We start from the raw sequence: 17,313 nt of genomic DNA, 5'->3' as shown, positions 1-17,313 counted from the left end.
TGATCTCTTAATCACTTTTGGTGTCATTCCTTCCATTAATTGATGGCTGAAGCATGTTTTCAGTCAAATGACTCTACTGTTCTATATTACAGATTCCAAAATTCCAAACATTTTCCCTTATTTTATCTTCTCTCTGCATCCGTTGGTCCATGCTGACAGTGTCTGTGCTTGTATAATCTCATCTCTATTCCTGACTTCTGCTGAGATACCTAATTAAAATCATGAGTAATCTTCTCAGGGAGTTATTTTGCAGCCATACCCTTGGTGTTTCCTCTGGAACATGCTTTATCATTTTTTGCAATATGGATAGAATGAAAATTTTCCAAATCTTCAAGTTCTGGTTTCTTTTGCTTAATGATTCTTCTGATGAATCGCTCTCCGCTTGCATTTAACTACAAGCAGCAGGGAGCAGCCAGGCTTCAGATTCAACACTTCACTTAAAAATATCCTCAGCTAAATATTTAATTTTGCTGCTACCTTCACAAAACACCAGAACAAATTCCTTTCTAGTTTATAGCAAGGATCACCTTTTCTCCAGTTTCTAATAATATGTTCCTCTTTTCTTTTTGAGACCTCACCAGAAGCACCTTTAATATCCATGTTTCTACCAACAGTCCCTTAAGTGCTATTTAGGCTTTTTCTAGCATGCACCTCAAAACTCTTCCAGCCTTTACTAATCACTCAGTTCCAAAGCCACTTCTACATTTTTAGGTTTTTATTAAAGTAGTACCTCACTTCATGGTACTGAAATCTGTATTAGTCTGCTTGGTCTTCCACAACAAAATACCACAGACTGGGTGGCTTAAACAACAAACATTTATTTTCCCACAGTTCTAGAGGGCTGGAAGTCCATGGTCAAAGTGCCAGCAAATTTGCTTTCTTGTGAGGGCTCTCTTCCTGGCTTATACTCAGCTGCCTTCTTCCTATGTCCTTACGTGGCCTTTCTTCTGTGCACGGGGTGGGGGGGGTGGGGAAGGAGAGACAGAGAGAGAGAGAGCACATGTGTGCAATCCCTTCATTTTCTTATAAGGGATTAGGATAAAGATTAGGGTCCCACATTTATGACCTCATTTAACTTTAGTTACCCCTCTAAATGCCCCCATACACTCATATTAGGACTTAGGGCTTCAACATATGAATTTTTTAGGGACATGATTTGGCTCACATTCCCTGAAGATCTTTCTCTCTCTCTGTCACTCTCCTTTTCTCTTTCTCTCCCTTTCTCTCTCCCTTATCCCTCCCCATCTTCTTCTCTCTCCTTAATATATATCAATAATTTACACTTTAGAAGAACACATACAACACAACAAACAGGCATTAAATATTTGTTTTGTTTTGTTTTTGCTCTTTGGGGCTGCACCTGTGGAATATGGAGGTTCCCAGGCTAGGGGTTGAATCAGAGCTACAGCTGCCGGCCTACGCCACAGCCACAGGAATGCAGGTTGAGCCATGTCTGTGACAGACACCACAGCTCACAGCAACACCAGATCCCCAACCCACTGAGTGAGGCCAGGGATCGAACCTACAACCTCATGGTTCCTAGTCGGATTCATTTCCACTGTGCCACAACGGGAACTCCGGCATTAAATATTTTTAATGGCTGCTTCTGTGGGGCATAAATGGTGTACACAATGGGGTAAAAGAGAAAGAAGGAAGAGGAAGGAAAGAAGAAGAATTAGACAACAGTGAGAAGAATTAGACAACAGTGAAAATATAATTCAAAAAATTTCAGTTAACCATAGGAAGGCAGCAAAAAGAAAACAAAAAATCAAATAAGACATCAAATAGTAAACAAAAATAAAATGACACACTTATGCCCTAATTTATCAATAAGTACACTAGATATAAGTGGCCTAAATACTGCAATCCAAATACTGATTAGCCAAGAAGATTAATAAAACGGGACTCATCTATATGCTGTCCACAAGAATCTCACTTCAAATATGAAAATGGAAGATATGCTATGGAAATATTAATCCAAGGAAAGCAGGAACAGATATATTAATATCAGATAAAATAGACTTCAGAGCAGTGAAAATTATTAGGTACAGAGAGGTACATTAGATACTGACAAAAGTGCCAATCTAACAAGAAAACCTAGTAATTAATCCTAAATGGGTATAAACCAACACAAGAACTGTAAAATATGTGAAGCAAATCTGATAGAACTGAAGGATGAAATAGACAAATTCACAATTATAGGTGGAGTCGTTAACATACATCTATTATTTGATAGAGCCAGACAGAAAATCAGCAAGGTTATAGAGACATCAATGACTGGATCTAATTAACATTTATAGAACACTCCACCCAACAACATAATACACTGGCTTTTTAAGTGTCCATGGAACATATACCAAGATAGATAGAACATATCCTGGGATACACAAAATTTCTTAACCAATTTAAAAGAATGGAAATACATACTGTATTGACATTAATAAAGTCAAACTAGAAATCAAGAAATCAGGAAAAGAAATACTGGGAAAAATCTATAAACATGTGGACAGTAAACAGTATATTTCTAAAATAATGCATGTTTCAAATATGAAATTTCAAAGGAAATAAAAATATATATTGAACTGAATGAAAATGAAACATATCAAAATGTGTGGGATGACACAAAAGCAGAGGTGAGAGGAAAATGTATAGCACCAAATGCTTACATTAAAACAGAGGAAATGCCTCTAATTAATCTAATCTTCTACCTCAAAAAAATAGAAAAGAAGAACAAAATAAACCCAAGGCAAGCAGAAAACAGGAAATAGTACAGACAAGAGAAGAAATCAATGAAACTAAAAGCAGAAAAACAGTAAATAAATCAATGAAGCAAAAAGCTGATTATTTAAAAAATGTATAAGATTGAAAGACCTCTAGTAACACTAACGGATAAAAGAGGACACAACTTATGAACATCATGAATGAAACAGGCTATCACTTCCTACTTCACAGACTTCAAAACAATAGCAAGAAAATATTAAGAACAATTCTACTGTGAAAATTAAACAAGTTATATGAAATGGACTGATTCTCAAAAACACTAACTACCACAACTTACCTAATATAAAATAGATTATTAGAATAACCGTATAACTATTTAGAAAATTAAATTTGTAATGTATCAACTCCTGAAACCACAGTTTCCATGCTTATATGATTTGGCTGGGAAATTCTACCAAATAAATGATTTGATTAAAGAGAATTCACCCCAATTATCAACAATCTCTCCATAAAGTGGAAGTGGGATGAATTCATCTCCATTCATTTTATGAAGCCCATAATAACCTGATACTAATTGCAGGCAAATACAGTACAAGAAAACTACAAACTAATGTCCCTCATGGTTATAGACATAAACATCTTTATCAAATTGATGCTATGACCAAGAGGGGTTTACCCCAGAGATGCAAGGCCAATTTATTCAAGTCAATCAATGTTACTTCCCATATTAAAAAGCTAAAGAAAAAAATCCCATGATCATGTCAATTAATACAAATAAAGAACAACAAAATTCAGTACATATTTATGATAAAATCTCTTAGAAAAGTAGGAATTGGGGGGAGGGATGTTCTCAAATTGATGAAGTGCATTTACAAAAGCCATTCAGCTACCTAACATTGTACTTAATTGTGAAAGAATGAACGCTGTCCCACTTAGATCATGAATAAGGCAAATATGTTCACTCTCAGCTCTGTTAGTCAATATAGCACTAGAGTTTCTAGGCAAGAATATAACACAATTAGGTAAGAAAGTAAATAAAAAGCATACAGATACAAAGGAAGAAAAAAAACTGTCTTTGCAGATAACATGATTGTCTATGAGGGAAATCCTGATAAATCAAAAGCAAAACAACTTTCCCCAAATTACTAGATTTAATAAATGAGTCAACAAGATTTCAGAATGTAAAAACAGCAATATGCATGTGGAAACTACAATTACACAACACCAAAAAACACAAACACTCAAAAACATGAAACACCTAAGTATAACAAATATTTAAAAGATATATAGGACTTATATGCTGAAAACTACAAAATGTTAGTAAAGGAAATCGAAGGAAATCTAGAGAGACACTGTATCCTCAATTTGGAAGGTGAGTCAATATAGTAAAGATCTCAATCCTCCTAAATTGATATACAAATTTAGTGAAATTCCTATCAAAATTCCAGAAGGATTTTTGGAAGATATAGAAAAAATTACTCTAAAATTTACATGGCAAGGCAAAAGAACTAGAATAACTTAAATAATTTTGAGATATAAAGTGGAAGGAATCACTTTATTTGAAAACTTATTATATAGCTACAGTAATTAAGACTATGGTATTGGCAAAGGGACAAGACAGATAATCAGAACAAAATTGAGAATCCAGAAATTGACCTATACAAGTAAGGCCAACTGATTTTTGACAGGGATGAAAAAGTAATCCAACAAAGGAAGGGTAATCTTTACAACAAATGATGCTGGAGAAATTGAATATTCATAAGCAAAAAAACTGAATCTCAGCCTAAACCTCACACTCTGTACAAAAGGTAACTCAGAGTAGATTGTAGACTGAAATGTAACTATAAAACATTTAGAAGATAAGGAGAAAATCTGCAGAACCTAGAGCTTAGTAAAAAGTCTTAGACATGACACCAAAGCATTATCCATAAAAAAAAAAAATTGATTTGACTTCATTAAAAAAGTTTTTCATTTTTTTTTCTGGCTGCTCCTGCAGCATATGAAAGTTCCTGAGCCAGGGATCAAACCTGTGCTACAAGTGTCCTGAACCACAGCAGTGACAGTATCAGATCCTTAACCTGCTGAACCATGAGGGAATGTTGGACTTTATCAAAAAAGCTTTAAATGTTGTTCTGAAGGTTTGGTTAAGAGGATGAAAAGACAGGCTAATGCCTAGGAGAAAAATATTTGCAAACTGCATACCTGACAAAGATCTCATATCTAGGACACATAAAGAACTCTCAAAACTCAACCATGTGGAAACAAACAGTCCAGTTAGAAAATGGGGGAGTTCCTGCTGTGGCACAGTGCGTTAATGATCCACCTTGTCTCTGTGGTGTTGGTGGTTCAATCCCTGGCCTCGAACAGTGGGTTAAGGATCCAGCAATGCTGCAGCTGTGGCATAGGTCACAGAGGTGGCTCAGTTTCAGTCCCTGGCCTGGAAACTTCCATATGAAATGGGTGTGGCAGAAAAAGAAAAGAGAAAACCACCAGATTTGAGGTATCACCAGATATGTGTTAAAACAGTTCAAGTAAAATGGTCAGATAGCAGAACTGGATCACTTATACATGTGGGCATGTAAAATGGTATAGCCACTCTGGAAAACAGTTTGGCAGTTTCTTAAAAAACTAAACATACAATTACCATGCAATTCAACAATTGAAGTCTTGGTCATTTATCCTAGAGAAACGAAAACTTATGGACACCCTAAAACTTGCAGTTGGATATTCATATCAGCTTTATTCATAATTGCTAAAAATGGGAATCAGCCCAGATGTCCTTCAGTGAACATTATATAGAATTATCAGGAGTTCCTGCCGTGGCGCAGTGGTTAACGAATCTGACTAGGAACCATGAGGTTGCGGGTTCTGTCCCTGCCCTTGCTCAGTGGGTTCACCATCCGGCGTTGCCGTGAGCTGTGGTGTAGGTTGCGGACGCGGCTCGGATCCTGCGTTGCTGTGGCTCTGATGTAGGCCGGTGGCTACAGCTCTGATTCGACCCCTAGCCTGGGGACCTCCATATGCCTCGAGAGCAGCCCGAGAAATGGCAAAAAGACAAAAAAAAAAAAAAAAAGAGAGAGAGAGAGAGAATTATCAGTGCATGGTGATAATAAAGAGCAGACCAACTTTAGTTGGTTCTATTATTATTTTTTAATTCTCTACACTCAATTCACCCCTTTATTGTCTGCACCCTGGGTGGACTGCTGTCACTGCCTTGCCCTTGGTATACCATTAAGGCCTGCAGTGACAGTCCAGTAAAGCATGGGCCAGACTTCCCTCTCTCTGAGAAACTGACTTTAGAAGTGGCAGTAAATAGAGGCTATTTCTTCACCCTATCTTCATAATTCTGCTTCCTTCCCTAAACTAGGAGTCTTGGCCCTTCTGTCCCTTAGAGGTCAGGGTCCCTATTCCCTGTTATTTCTTGCCACAGTGGATAATAGAAAAAGGCGCCAAAACACCTTGAATACCCAGCAGGTAAAGTTGCCCTTTCGCTGGTGACAGCCCTCCTCCCCAAGGAAAGGAAATACCAAGGTAGTTTGGGGAAGTCTGTGTGCCTTTGATTTTCCAGTTTCAGGCAGCACTGGACTGTGAACCTATCAGGTGAAAACCTTTTGATTTTTTTTTTTTTATTTAATCTAGGATTGCAGTGTCTCCTGCCTGACAACATGGGGTTGTCTATAAGTAGAATTAGACATGGATGGAGGAGGGAGAATTATATAAAAGTCACTCATCCAAGCAGGGAAAAATGTACTATGTTGATTTCTCACCCCTGACTTCATTTAGTAAGAATTGCTAGCATCTTAATTGAATTGGTTACAAATTAGGAAGGATTGGGCGAGCACTATAAAATGCCGTTATTCATTTGGACATTATGATGTGGCTTGTAATCTTAGTAACTGGTAATACACCTTGCTATTCATGTTAGTACACATGTACACATGCACGTGTACACAAACACACACACATTATACATACATCCTACCTGTTGTAGGCTCTTTATAAAAAACTTAAACCACTGTGGTAAAGGATATAATCATAGCAGAAGAGTTAGGCAGAGTGGGGAGGGATAGGTACTATCATTTGTTGACTGCCCACCATGTGCCACATACCCTGCTTGGGTACTTTACACATCTTAGCTTATTTAACCCTCACCACATAATCTGTAAAATAAGTACTATTATTATTCCTGTGTTACTGCTGAGGAGACCAGGACTGAGAGAAGTGAAGTGAGATAATCAGATTGTCATTGTCCTGCTGCTTAAAACGTTATGATTCCCCCTTCTGAAGATAAAAGTACTTAACTCCTCATCTCAATCTCCAGGTTGGGTTCTGGCAGCCTCCCTAGTATCATCTCAGACACATACATCTCTTGCAGTAGATGCTCCAGCCACACTGACCTTTTTTTTTCTGTTCCTTTAATGTGCCACGTTTTTTGTTTTTGTTTTTTCTGTTTGTTCCAGGGCCATTGCTAATAATACTCCCTTTGCCTGGACTGCTTTCCTCTGTGTCTACCTGTACTCACCAGCTACCTCATACCCATTCTCCAGGTCTTAGATGTCACATCCTCAGGTTCTCAGGGCACCTTCCTCTGACAGCTCCTTTGATTCCAGTGTCCTTCAGACTATGTTAGATCCCTTTGGTGAGTCCTTCCATTGCATTCTGCATCTCATCCCTACTACTTATCACTTAGTTTTACATGTGTTCAGGGTCTGTTTCCCTTATTAGATGAAGCTTTCTGTCCTCTGTCTTGTTCTCTGTTCTATTTCTAGGACCTAGTAGTATTTGGCACATAATACATGTTCCATAAGTATTTGTTGAGCAAATGTATCTTTAAACTCCATACTTGGTACATAATCTGTGCTCAATAAATATAGTTAAACTATATGTATAGTTGTTATTCTTATTGTACAAAGGCACATAGCTAGTCAGGAGCAGAATCAGGAATTACACCTACGTCTGAATCTAAAGTCCATGTTCCTTTCACAATATGGCTCTGCTTGCAGAAATGGGTTCTAGACCCAGCACTGGCACAGACAGCATATTTGAATTAGGGTGAGATACTATATCACTCTGAATCTCGGTTTTCCCATCTGTAAATTGGGGTAGGGATAGATGAAGTTTAGATTTCTCTGTAGGTAATCTAGAGGGAGAGAAAAGAAGTCTTGATCGGACAATCTCTAAAAGGTTGATTAATTGACCAGTACATATCATTATCATCCTTCTTCAAGACAGGTGAACAGGTGTACCAAGAACCCTCAATAACGTTTATGCCCTTTAGCCCAGGTAGCTTCGCTCAGGCAGTGTGGAGTAGTGGGTTGTGTTAGACAGCCCTGGGTTCAAATCCCAGCACCCCATTTACTAGCTCTCTGGTCTTGGGTAAGTTACCATTCTTAATCCCCAATTTCCTCCTTTACAAATGGGATAATAACACCCATCTTTTAAAGCTTTTCTAACACAAAAGCAATATAATACTTTGAAAATAAATTTTTTGAATATTGAAAGAAAAATTTCTCCTGTTGTCCTTCCACCTAACAATTTTTTCCCCATGATTCTGTGCCATCGAAGGCCACTTCTTGAGGCAGGAGCCATAGGCAATGTTGAAGAGAGGAGAGAGAATGAAGCAGAAGCAGGCTGAAGTCAGAGGCCAGAGAGTAGAGCATGAGCATCCATGGGATGGGCTGGGGCAGAGGAGAAAGCCAGCTACTAAGGCAGAATAAGGGAGATGCTTAATCTGAGTAATGGATAATGGCTTGACAGAACCTGAGAACCAGAGAGTAGAGAGCGAGTAAGAGTTTTGTGGTTCTTTTATTTAGTTAGGCTTCAAATGGTCTCAAATATCCTCGCAACTGTACTCTTGCCAAATCCTTTTGTTTAGTCACATGCATGTGTATTTTGAAATTGCAATTTTAGTGTATTTACCTTTTCATTGAGTATCCTATCTTCAACCTTTACATGTTACAGGTCTTCATAATGATTCCTTTTCTGCCAAATATTCCACTTTTACCCATAGCCTAGACAGCATGTCTGTGTGTATTAACTTTTTGCTTCCTTGATTTATTTCCTTAGAATAAATTCCTGGGTATGGGATTACTGAGCCAAAAGGTATTCACACAATTGGGATTTAACAACCAGAAACTGGTTTTATTTTTCTAAGAAAAGAAATGAGCTATAGTTCTTCCCTTCCCCTTCCTTTTACAGAACTGATAAGGGGACCCTATAGAGCTGTGGGGTTCAATATAAGAGCCGTTATCCACATGTGGATGTTTAAACTTAAAATTAAATAAAATTCAAAATTCAGTTCCTCAGTTGTACTAGCTATATTTCAAATGCTCAGTAGCTACATATACCTATTGGCTACTGTATCAGAAAGCATAGATACAGAGAATTTCCATCATTGTAGACAATTTATTGGATAGTGCTCCTCTAAAATTTCTCAAGATGTCATGTTTGGCATTGTGCATGGTATTTATTTGTGGTGTGGGTCTTTTTTATGCATTGAGAGGTTATTTAGCATCTCTGGCCCATGTCCACTAAATTCCAGTAGTGCTCCCCCTTGAATCAATCTAACAGCTAAAACCTACCCCATGTTTGCAAATGCTCCATCAAGGAATAAAATTATCCCTATACAAGACCCACTGAGCTTTTATCTTAGAAGAAAGAATCTCCTACCTTTAGGGGTATAGTTTTGGGTTGACTCTGTCTAAAGCTTATAAAGATGGTTTAAAAAAAATAACCCTGGCTCAGGGCCTAACTCTGTACTCCATTCCTGTTTTCCTTCTTTCTCCTCCTTGTTTTTTGGGAATTACAGGAATAAGACCCTGCAGATGGAGAAGATCAAGACCCGTTTAAAGGCTGAGTTTGAGGCCCTTGAATCAGAAGAGAGGCACCTGAAGGAATATAAGCAGGAGATGGACCTCCTGCTACAGGAGAAGATGGCTCATGTGGAGGAACTCCGACTGATCCATGCTGACATCAATGTGGTATGTGACTGGCTGCCTGAAGCCTATTTCTAGGCCTTTTGAGGAATAGGCCATAGTGAATGCTGTAGCTTATTCTTGAGATGTGGCTATGGCCAACTTGGGGAAGTAGGCATCAGGCTGTGGTGAAGTGGAAGAATCCAGGAGTTCTGGGATCTAGCCCTGGTTCTGTCACTGATTGACAAATATAGCACTGGACAAGCTCCATCTTTCTGGGCCTTATTTTCCCTCTCTATACCATGAGAGGGATCTAGTCACCTCTGAGGTCTCATTCAGCTCTGATGTGCTCTTATTCTGGGAATCTGGGAGTTGAGAGAGTCTTGGAGTTTTCCTTGGAGAAAAGCAAAGCAGGCAGATGCCTCTGGGGTCTAGCTAAAGAGGCTCCAAAACTCCCAACTAGGCCAAAGAAATCATCTCTTCCAGTCTACCAAACTGGGGCTCTCTCATTAGGGTCACTCTTTTAGAGACTCTTGGATGTGGGGAATGAACTGCCTGTTAAACTAAGTTCCCCACTTTTTAAAGTAATTAAAGCAAAGTCCAAATGATCACCTGTCTGGGCTATAGTATTGGTGATTTCTTCACCAGGAGGGAGCTTAGAGTTACTGACCTATAAGGCCCTTTCCAACCCTTAGAGCCTATGATAATGAGGAATTTTTTTAAATTATATTTGAAGGAGCTAAGCTGCTATTCTCGAGAAACTTGTTTCTGTGGCAGTATTCATTTCCTGCTATTGCCAGGCCTAGGATCTTAAAGGAAATATGAATGTGATTTGGACAGCAGTTACTTGGGATTTTCTGTGTCATAAGATCACAGGATAACAGGATATTGTGAAGAGTTGGCAGTTATAATGAAATAAATAAGATATTAGTCACACAAGGGGCTGAAAATCTGAACCAGTGGTTCAAAAACTTGAACATGGTTCAGTCACTTAGAGGGCCTCTTAAAACACAGATTGTTAGATTCCACCCAAGTTTCTGATTCCTTATATATAGGGTGGAACCTGAGAATTTATATTCCTAATGAGTTCCCAGTTGATGCTGCTGCTGCTGATCTGGTGACTGCATTTTGGAAGCTACTGATCTAGGAGGAACGGGCACTGGCCTGGAAGGCAAAAGCCCTGAGTCTTTATCTAGACTTAACCCCTAAGACACTTTTCTCTGAGGAATTTCCTTCTTCTCTCTGAGTCTCAAATCTCTGATCTGTAAAATGGTGGTGAGGTGCACTACATGAGCTCTAAGGGGCCATTTCAGCTCTAAGATGCTATATTTGAATAATAACTATTTATTGAGCCTTTACTCTGTGTTAGCCCCTGTACTGAGAGCTTTTATGAATTCAATTTATGAAGATTTGACTCTTCACCAAGATTATATGAGGTAGGTACAGTTATTCTCACCATCATACAGATGAAGAAACACAGGCTTGACAAGAGCCACGTAGAATACATGGTGTGTTGAGAGCTTTACCATAGATTTCTCTGGCTCTGAGCCCACTCAGCCTTGCTTCAAATCTTGGAGTCTTTTCTCTGTTCCTGCCCCACTCTGTGTTCCAGATGGAGAACACCATCAAACAGTCTGAGAATGACCTAAACAAGCTGCTAGAGTCTACCCGGCGGCTACATGATGAATATAAGCCACTGAAGGAACATGTGGATGCCCTGCGCATGACTCTGGGCTTGCAGAGGCTCCCTGACCTATGTGAAGAGGAGGAGAAGCTCTCCTTGGAGTAAGCTTCCTGCCTCCTGCCCATACAACATACACCATAAACACACACACACACACACACACACACACACACACACACACAGAGAAACATGCATATGTGAATGTATATATATAAAGCTTAGTTTGAATGTCAGGGTACTCAGTTCTAGCCCCAGGCCTGTCAGTGGCTGACTCATTGCATGACCTTGGTCTTTGTGTTGGATTGTTAGATCGTTAGACTAGAATTACTCGATGGCTTATAAAGTTCTTTGTGCAATTTTGACAATACAAGACTATGTCTATGACTCTTTGCGTGTATATGTGTCTATGACTCGTAAGTGGTCACTTCCCAAGTCAAGGTGTCCATACACCTTTGAAAAAAACAGAAGGGTGAGCTTTCATGGCCTCCAGGGGCTAGCCTTGAACGTTATCTTAAGATCCAGAGATAAGAAGTAGGCTCACCTTACACAGAGTTCAGTTCAGTAGAAAGAAGCAAGGTAGAGCAAGCTGCCTATGGAAGTGGTGAGCTTCTTATTCACAGAGGTATGTCAGTAGAGGCCTAAGGACACTTAATAGGAATACTGCAAAGGAACATGGGACGAAGGGTAGGCAAATGTCTTTTGAGGACTTTTCTAGCCCTGGAATTTCTTAATTTTTCTGGGTATGTCAGATCCAAGGAGCATGAGAATTATCCTTCCCAACAGATAGTAGGCCTGGTACCCAGGAAAAGAACCTTGTCCTGGAGAAGTTGCAGGAACTTTCTACAGTGAGCCACAGTCCAACCCACTTTTTCCACGACATGGAGTCCTTAAGAGGGACAAGATTCTGAGAGTTCCTATTGTGGCTCAGTGTGTTAAGAACCCAACTAGTATCCATGAGGATGTGGGTTTGATCCTGGGCCCCGCTTGTTGGGTTAAGGATCTGATGTTGCTGTGAGCTGTGGTGTAGGCTGGCAGCTGAAGCTCCGATTTGACCCCTAGCCTGGGAACTTCTGTATGCCATAGGTGCGACCCTGAAAAGCAAAAACAAACAAACAAACAAACAAAAAAACACCCAACAACAACAACAAAAACCAATAAAACAAAAACAAACAAAACAAAAAAAGAGGGGCAAGGTTCTCTTTGCTTTCAGAATGATCCAGCTAATGTCTCTCATCTCCAAAGTTACTTTGAAAAGCAGAAAGCAGAATGGCAGACGGAGCCTCAGGAGCCCCCTATCCCTGAATCTCTGGCCGCCGCCGCCGCTGCTGCCCAACAACTCCAAGTGGCTAGGAAGCAGGACACTCGGCAGACAGCCACCTTCAGGCAACAGCCCCCACCTATGAAGGTGCGTGAGCTGGGTAGGGACTGTGAAGGAAGCAAAGTATCCTCTAGCAGTCCTATGGAAGGTTGGGTCTGGGACTTTGGCCTTACTTATTTGGGGTCTTCATAAACAGCCTTTGCTTGAGACACGGAGGAAGGGGTGGTATGTATGCGTGTGTGCATGCTATAATAGACCCACTGGTCTTGTTCCCTCATATTCCCAGAGAGGTTAGAATGCAGGGAGATTGGCAGGCTCTGCTAAAGTAAATTTTCAAAAAGTTAGAAACATAGACTCAGACAAATATATAATGAATGTGTGTCATTAATGAGGTAGCCAGCTGGAATACAAAGCTGGTTCTAAAAGCATTAGAGGAACAGATAATTATATAGTCAGGAAAGGAAAGGAATGCTGAAATAAGTTTGCAAAGTCAAATCTAGAACTAGTTAATGTCCTACAGCACCATAAAACTGTAATCTTTGTGATTACCTTTTCTTTGGAACAAAAATAATTTGCATCTCTACTGGGCAAAAAAATTTGCACCTTATCAACATTAAGTCACAGAATCTAGGCTCTGATCAATAGTAAATAGTTAAATGTTACAAAGCTACAGTAGTCAAAACAGCATGGTATTGGTACAAAAGCAGAGATATAGAATAATGGAACAAGAAAAGACAACCCAGAGTTAAATCAACACACCTACAGTCAACAAAGGAGGCAAGAATATAAAATTGGAAAAAGTCTTTTCAGCAAGTGGTGTTGGGAAAGCTGGACAGCTGCATAGAGGTCAATGAAGTTAGAAAATTAGAACATTCCTTCACATAATACATAAAATAAACCCCAAATTGGAGTTCCCATCGTGGCACAGTGGTTAACGAATCCAACTAGGAACCATGAGGTTGCGGGTTCGGTCCCTGCCCTTGCTCAGTGGGTTAACGATCCGGCGTTGCCGTGAGCTGTGGTGTAGGTTGCAGACACGGCTCGGATCCTGCGTTGCTGTGGCTCTGGCTTAGGCTGGTGGCTACAGCTCTGATTAGACTCCTAGCCTGGGAACCTCCATATGCCGCGGAAGCGGCCCAAGAAATAGCAAATAGACAAAAAATAAATAAATAAATAAAAATAAACCCCAATTGCTTAAAGACTTAAATATAAGACATGACACTATAAAACTCCTAGAAGAGAACATAGGCGAAACATTCTCTGACATAAATCATATCAATGTCTTCTTAGGTCAGCCTCCTAAGGCAATAGAAATAAAAGCAAAAATAAACAAGCCTAATCAAACTTACAAGCTTTTATACACTAAAGGAAACCATAAACAAAATGAAAAGAGAAACTGTGGACTGCAGAAAATATTTGTAAATGATGTGGCTAACAAGGTATTAATTTCCAAAACATACAAATGGCTCATAAAATTCAAAAACTTTTTGTTGTTAACAAACAACCCAATCAAAAATTGGACAGAAGACCTAAAGAGATGTTTATCTAAAGGAGACATACAAATGGCCAATAGGCACATGAAAAGATGCTCAACATTGCTAATTATTAGAGGAAAGCAAATCAGAACTACAATGAGGTATCACCTCACACCATTCAGAATGGCCATCATCAAAAAGTCTACAAATAAATGCTGGAGAGGGTGTGGAGTAAAGCGTTCCCTCCTACACTGTTGGTGGAAATGTAAATTGGTGCACCCACTGTGAAGGACAGTATGGAGGCTCCTTAAAAAACTAAAACTAGAGTTGCCATATGATCCAGCAATCCCACTCCTGGCCATATATCTGGAGAAAACTCCAATTCAAAAAGATGCATGCACCCCAATATATTCATAGCAGTGCTGCTTACAATAGCTAAGACATGGAAATAACCTAAATGTCCATCCATTTAGGTTGATGAATGGTTAAAGAAGATGTGGGATATTTATACAATGAAATTTTACTCAGCCGTTAAAAAAGAATGAAATAATGCCATTTACAGCAACATAGATGGGCCTAGAAATTATCATACTAAGTGAAGTAAGCCAGAAAAGAAAAAGACAAATAGCATATGATATCACTTATATGTGGAATCTAAAATATGATATAGATGAATTTATTCACAATCCACAGACAGAAAATAGATTTATGGGAAAAGAGTTGGGGCAGGGATAAATTAGGAGTTTGGGATTAACACATACAAACTACTATGTATAAAATAAACAACGAGGTCCTACTGTATGACCCAGAGAACTACATTCAATATCCTATAATAAACCATAATTGGAAAGAATATATATCTGTGTCACTTTATTGTACACTAGAAACTAACACAACATTGTAAGTCAACTCAATTTCAATTAAAAAGACTAGTAAATAGTCAAACAAAGGGACTTCTAAAGCAAAGGTCAACAACCAGTATCCCCAGGCCAAGTATGACCTGCTCCCTGTTTTTGTAAATAAATTTATATTGGCCCACACACATGCCTGTTTATGTATTGTTTATACTTCTTTTATGTAAAATAGAGTTTAGTAGCTGCAACTCAAATCATATTATCTGAAAAGTCTAAAATATTTACAATCTTGGTATATACAGAAAAAGTTTATTGATACCTGTCCTAGATAATTAAATAATCTTTGAGTGGGCCTATTAGACCCACTCAAAGATTCCAGTGTAATGCTTAATGGATTTGTAATTTTCATTTTGCCTTATTGCCATGTTTTGGGTATTTTTCCTCAGTATCCATTTTTGATCCTCATTCTCTTATATCCTTTACATCTTTACATCCATCACAGATCTCGCTACTTGGGTCTCACTCACTGATCACTGCACCTTCCTGTTGGGAAATGACAGTTTCGTTGGGGATCCTGGGGGATCAGGATGAACCATGGTCTAGAGGAATCTGACCACTAACTGTCTTTTTCCTGTGTCCCCCACCAGGCCTGCTTGTCATGTCATCAGCAAATTCACCGGAATGCACCTATATGCCCTCTGTGCAAAGCCAAGAGTCGGTCCAGGAATCCCAAAAAGCCAAAACGGAAGCAGGATGAATGAGGAGAAGGAGTACACATAGAGCTCTGCTGCTCATAACCCCTCCCCTTGGCCAGAGTGCTTGGTATCCTGATGTGAAATAACCCTCCCCCACCTCTATGAAGTCTCCTATTTAATGTAATGGAAGCACAACCCCTCTCCCATTTTTCTTTCATTTCTTTCTGTTCTTGGGGTTTCTGGTTTAGAAAGAGATGTGGTTCAGGTGCTAGTGACAGTCGTGTCTGAAGATCCCTTCTCTCTCATCTGTATTTCAACCCTGGCCCTTGTTAAGGGAAGAGCAGAAGTCCCAGATGTGATTCTCTGACTCTTGTGCCTGAGGCCTGGGGACTAAGGTCTGAGGGCTGAGGATATGAAACAAACATATCTTGTTTCAGGTGAATGCTTCAGTGTGCCCTCTCCTTATACTTTTGCCTTAGCCTCTGAAGTCTAGCAACAGTCTTCTTGCCAGACTTTACAATAGGCTAGGTGCATATATCTCCCTTACTCCCACCCTCATCTCATCCTCAAGGCCCAGAGGTAAAGGTAGCTTTGACAAGCTCTCCTTTTCATATTCATTTGGGAAGCCTGACAATTATTATTGAGTTCTGCACCCCCTATCACTCACCTCCCAGATATACTAAAGTTCTCAGGTACCAGGCTGTGTATCTGGGGATCCTAAAATCTGTGGGATTTTCACCCATAACCCTAGTTTTTGAAAATCAGTAGTATATATTCCCCACAGTGAAATCAGGGAGCCTGACCCACTCTACAAGTTCTATCTAACTCATTGCCTAAGTTATTGAGGGCTCTGCTACAGGGGCTGCCTTAGGCTGGAGAGGCCCCAGGCTGACATTTGTGTTCTCTTTAGTTCAAAACCATTACTATGGCACTTCCTCAAAAGGTATATCTTAGTGGTCAGAAGAGTGGGTTGAGATTCAAAGGAATGCCAATCACTTTCCACATGCAGGTAGGTGGGACTTCTTCTACAGTCATCCCTCCCTCTCTTGGGTCTGCCCTCTTCTCTAAGGCAGCCTCAGGTCAGCTTTTGGCCGCCCCCTTTCCTGTGGATTGTGCAAGTGGTTTTCCCTCTCAAAAGAAAAGTCACCAGATTCCCAAAGCCCTATAGCTCTTCCCTACACCAAAGCCAGATCTCTAGTCAAGTCACTCTCAAACTTGAGGGATGGGAATGAGGACTGGCTGACTGAAAAAAGTTTTAGCTCCAGGTATCAGTCCCTGGCTGGCAAGGGGGGATATTTTTCCTTCCTTTCTTAACTGTAGTTTTAAGTTGCCACTGTGTCTGTGTGTTCATAATATATAAAAGGTCCCTCTGCTTTTTAAAAGTAAGATGTTACATCTATACAAATCCTTTTAAATAAACATTTGTTCATTGGAGTAAATGCTGACTGAGTGCCTACAAGTACTAGGTAACAGAAAAGATGTAATGTCTTTTTTCCTTATTCACTCCACCTTACAAATGAGAAAACCAGGCACACCACTGCATACTAATATACCCTGTTTTTAGAATAATTTCCATTTATTCACCACCTACTCTGTGTCAGGTCTCTATGTATGATGATTATATAAATTATTTTATTTTCCAACTAAGTATC

At 39.5% G+C, this 17,313-nt stretch overlaps 1 protein-coding gene across 5 annotated transcripts in view; it reads left to right on the top strand.

Annotated features, from left to right (window-relative positions):
• The window catches only part of ZC4H2 (zinc finger C4H2-type containing), a 73,703-nt gene extending 56,603 nt beyond the window's left edge, over nt 1-17,100 (top strand). For 4 of the 5 annotated variants that reach the window (XM_047765292.1, XM_047765295.1, XM_047765294.1 and 1 more), the window contains 4 exons: nt 9,530-9,701; nt 11,248-11,420; nt 12,562-12,724; nt 15,614-17,100. In XM_047765292.1, the coding sequence (XP_047621248.1) occupies nt 9,530-9,701; nt 11,248-11,420; nt 12,562-12,724; nt 15,614-15,727 (622 nt within the window). In that variant the 3' untranslated portion in view covers nt 15,728-17,100. Of the gene's footprint in view, nt 1-7,291; nt 7,361-9,529; nt 9,702-11,247; nt 11,421-12,561; nt 12,725-15,613 lie in introns of those variants that run through there. The other variant, XM_047765298.1, reaches the window with a different exon arrangement.
• The last annotated feature ends 213 nt before the right edge of the window (nt 17,101-17,313 follow it).

This window comes from Phacochoerus africanus, chromosome X (genome assembly GCF_016906955.1).
Source record: "Phacochoerus africanus isolate WHEZ1 chromosome X, ROS_Pafr_v1, whole genome shotgun sequence".
In the NCBI taxonomy this organism is placed as follows: Eukaryota; Metazoa; Chordata; class Mammalia; order Artiodactyla; family Suidae; genus Phacochoerus; species Phacochoerus africanus.
The sequence above is the reverse complement of the archived record's forward strand: the minus strand, read 5'-3'. Positions and strand labels throughout refer to the sequence as shown.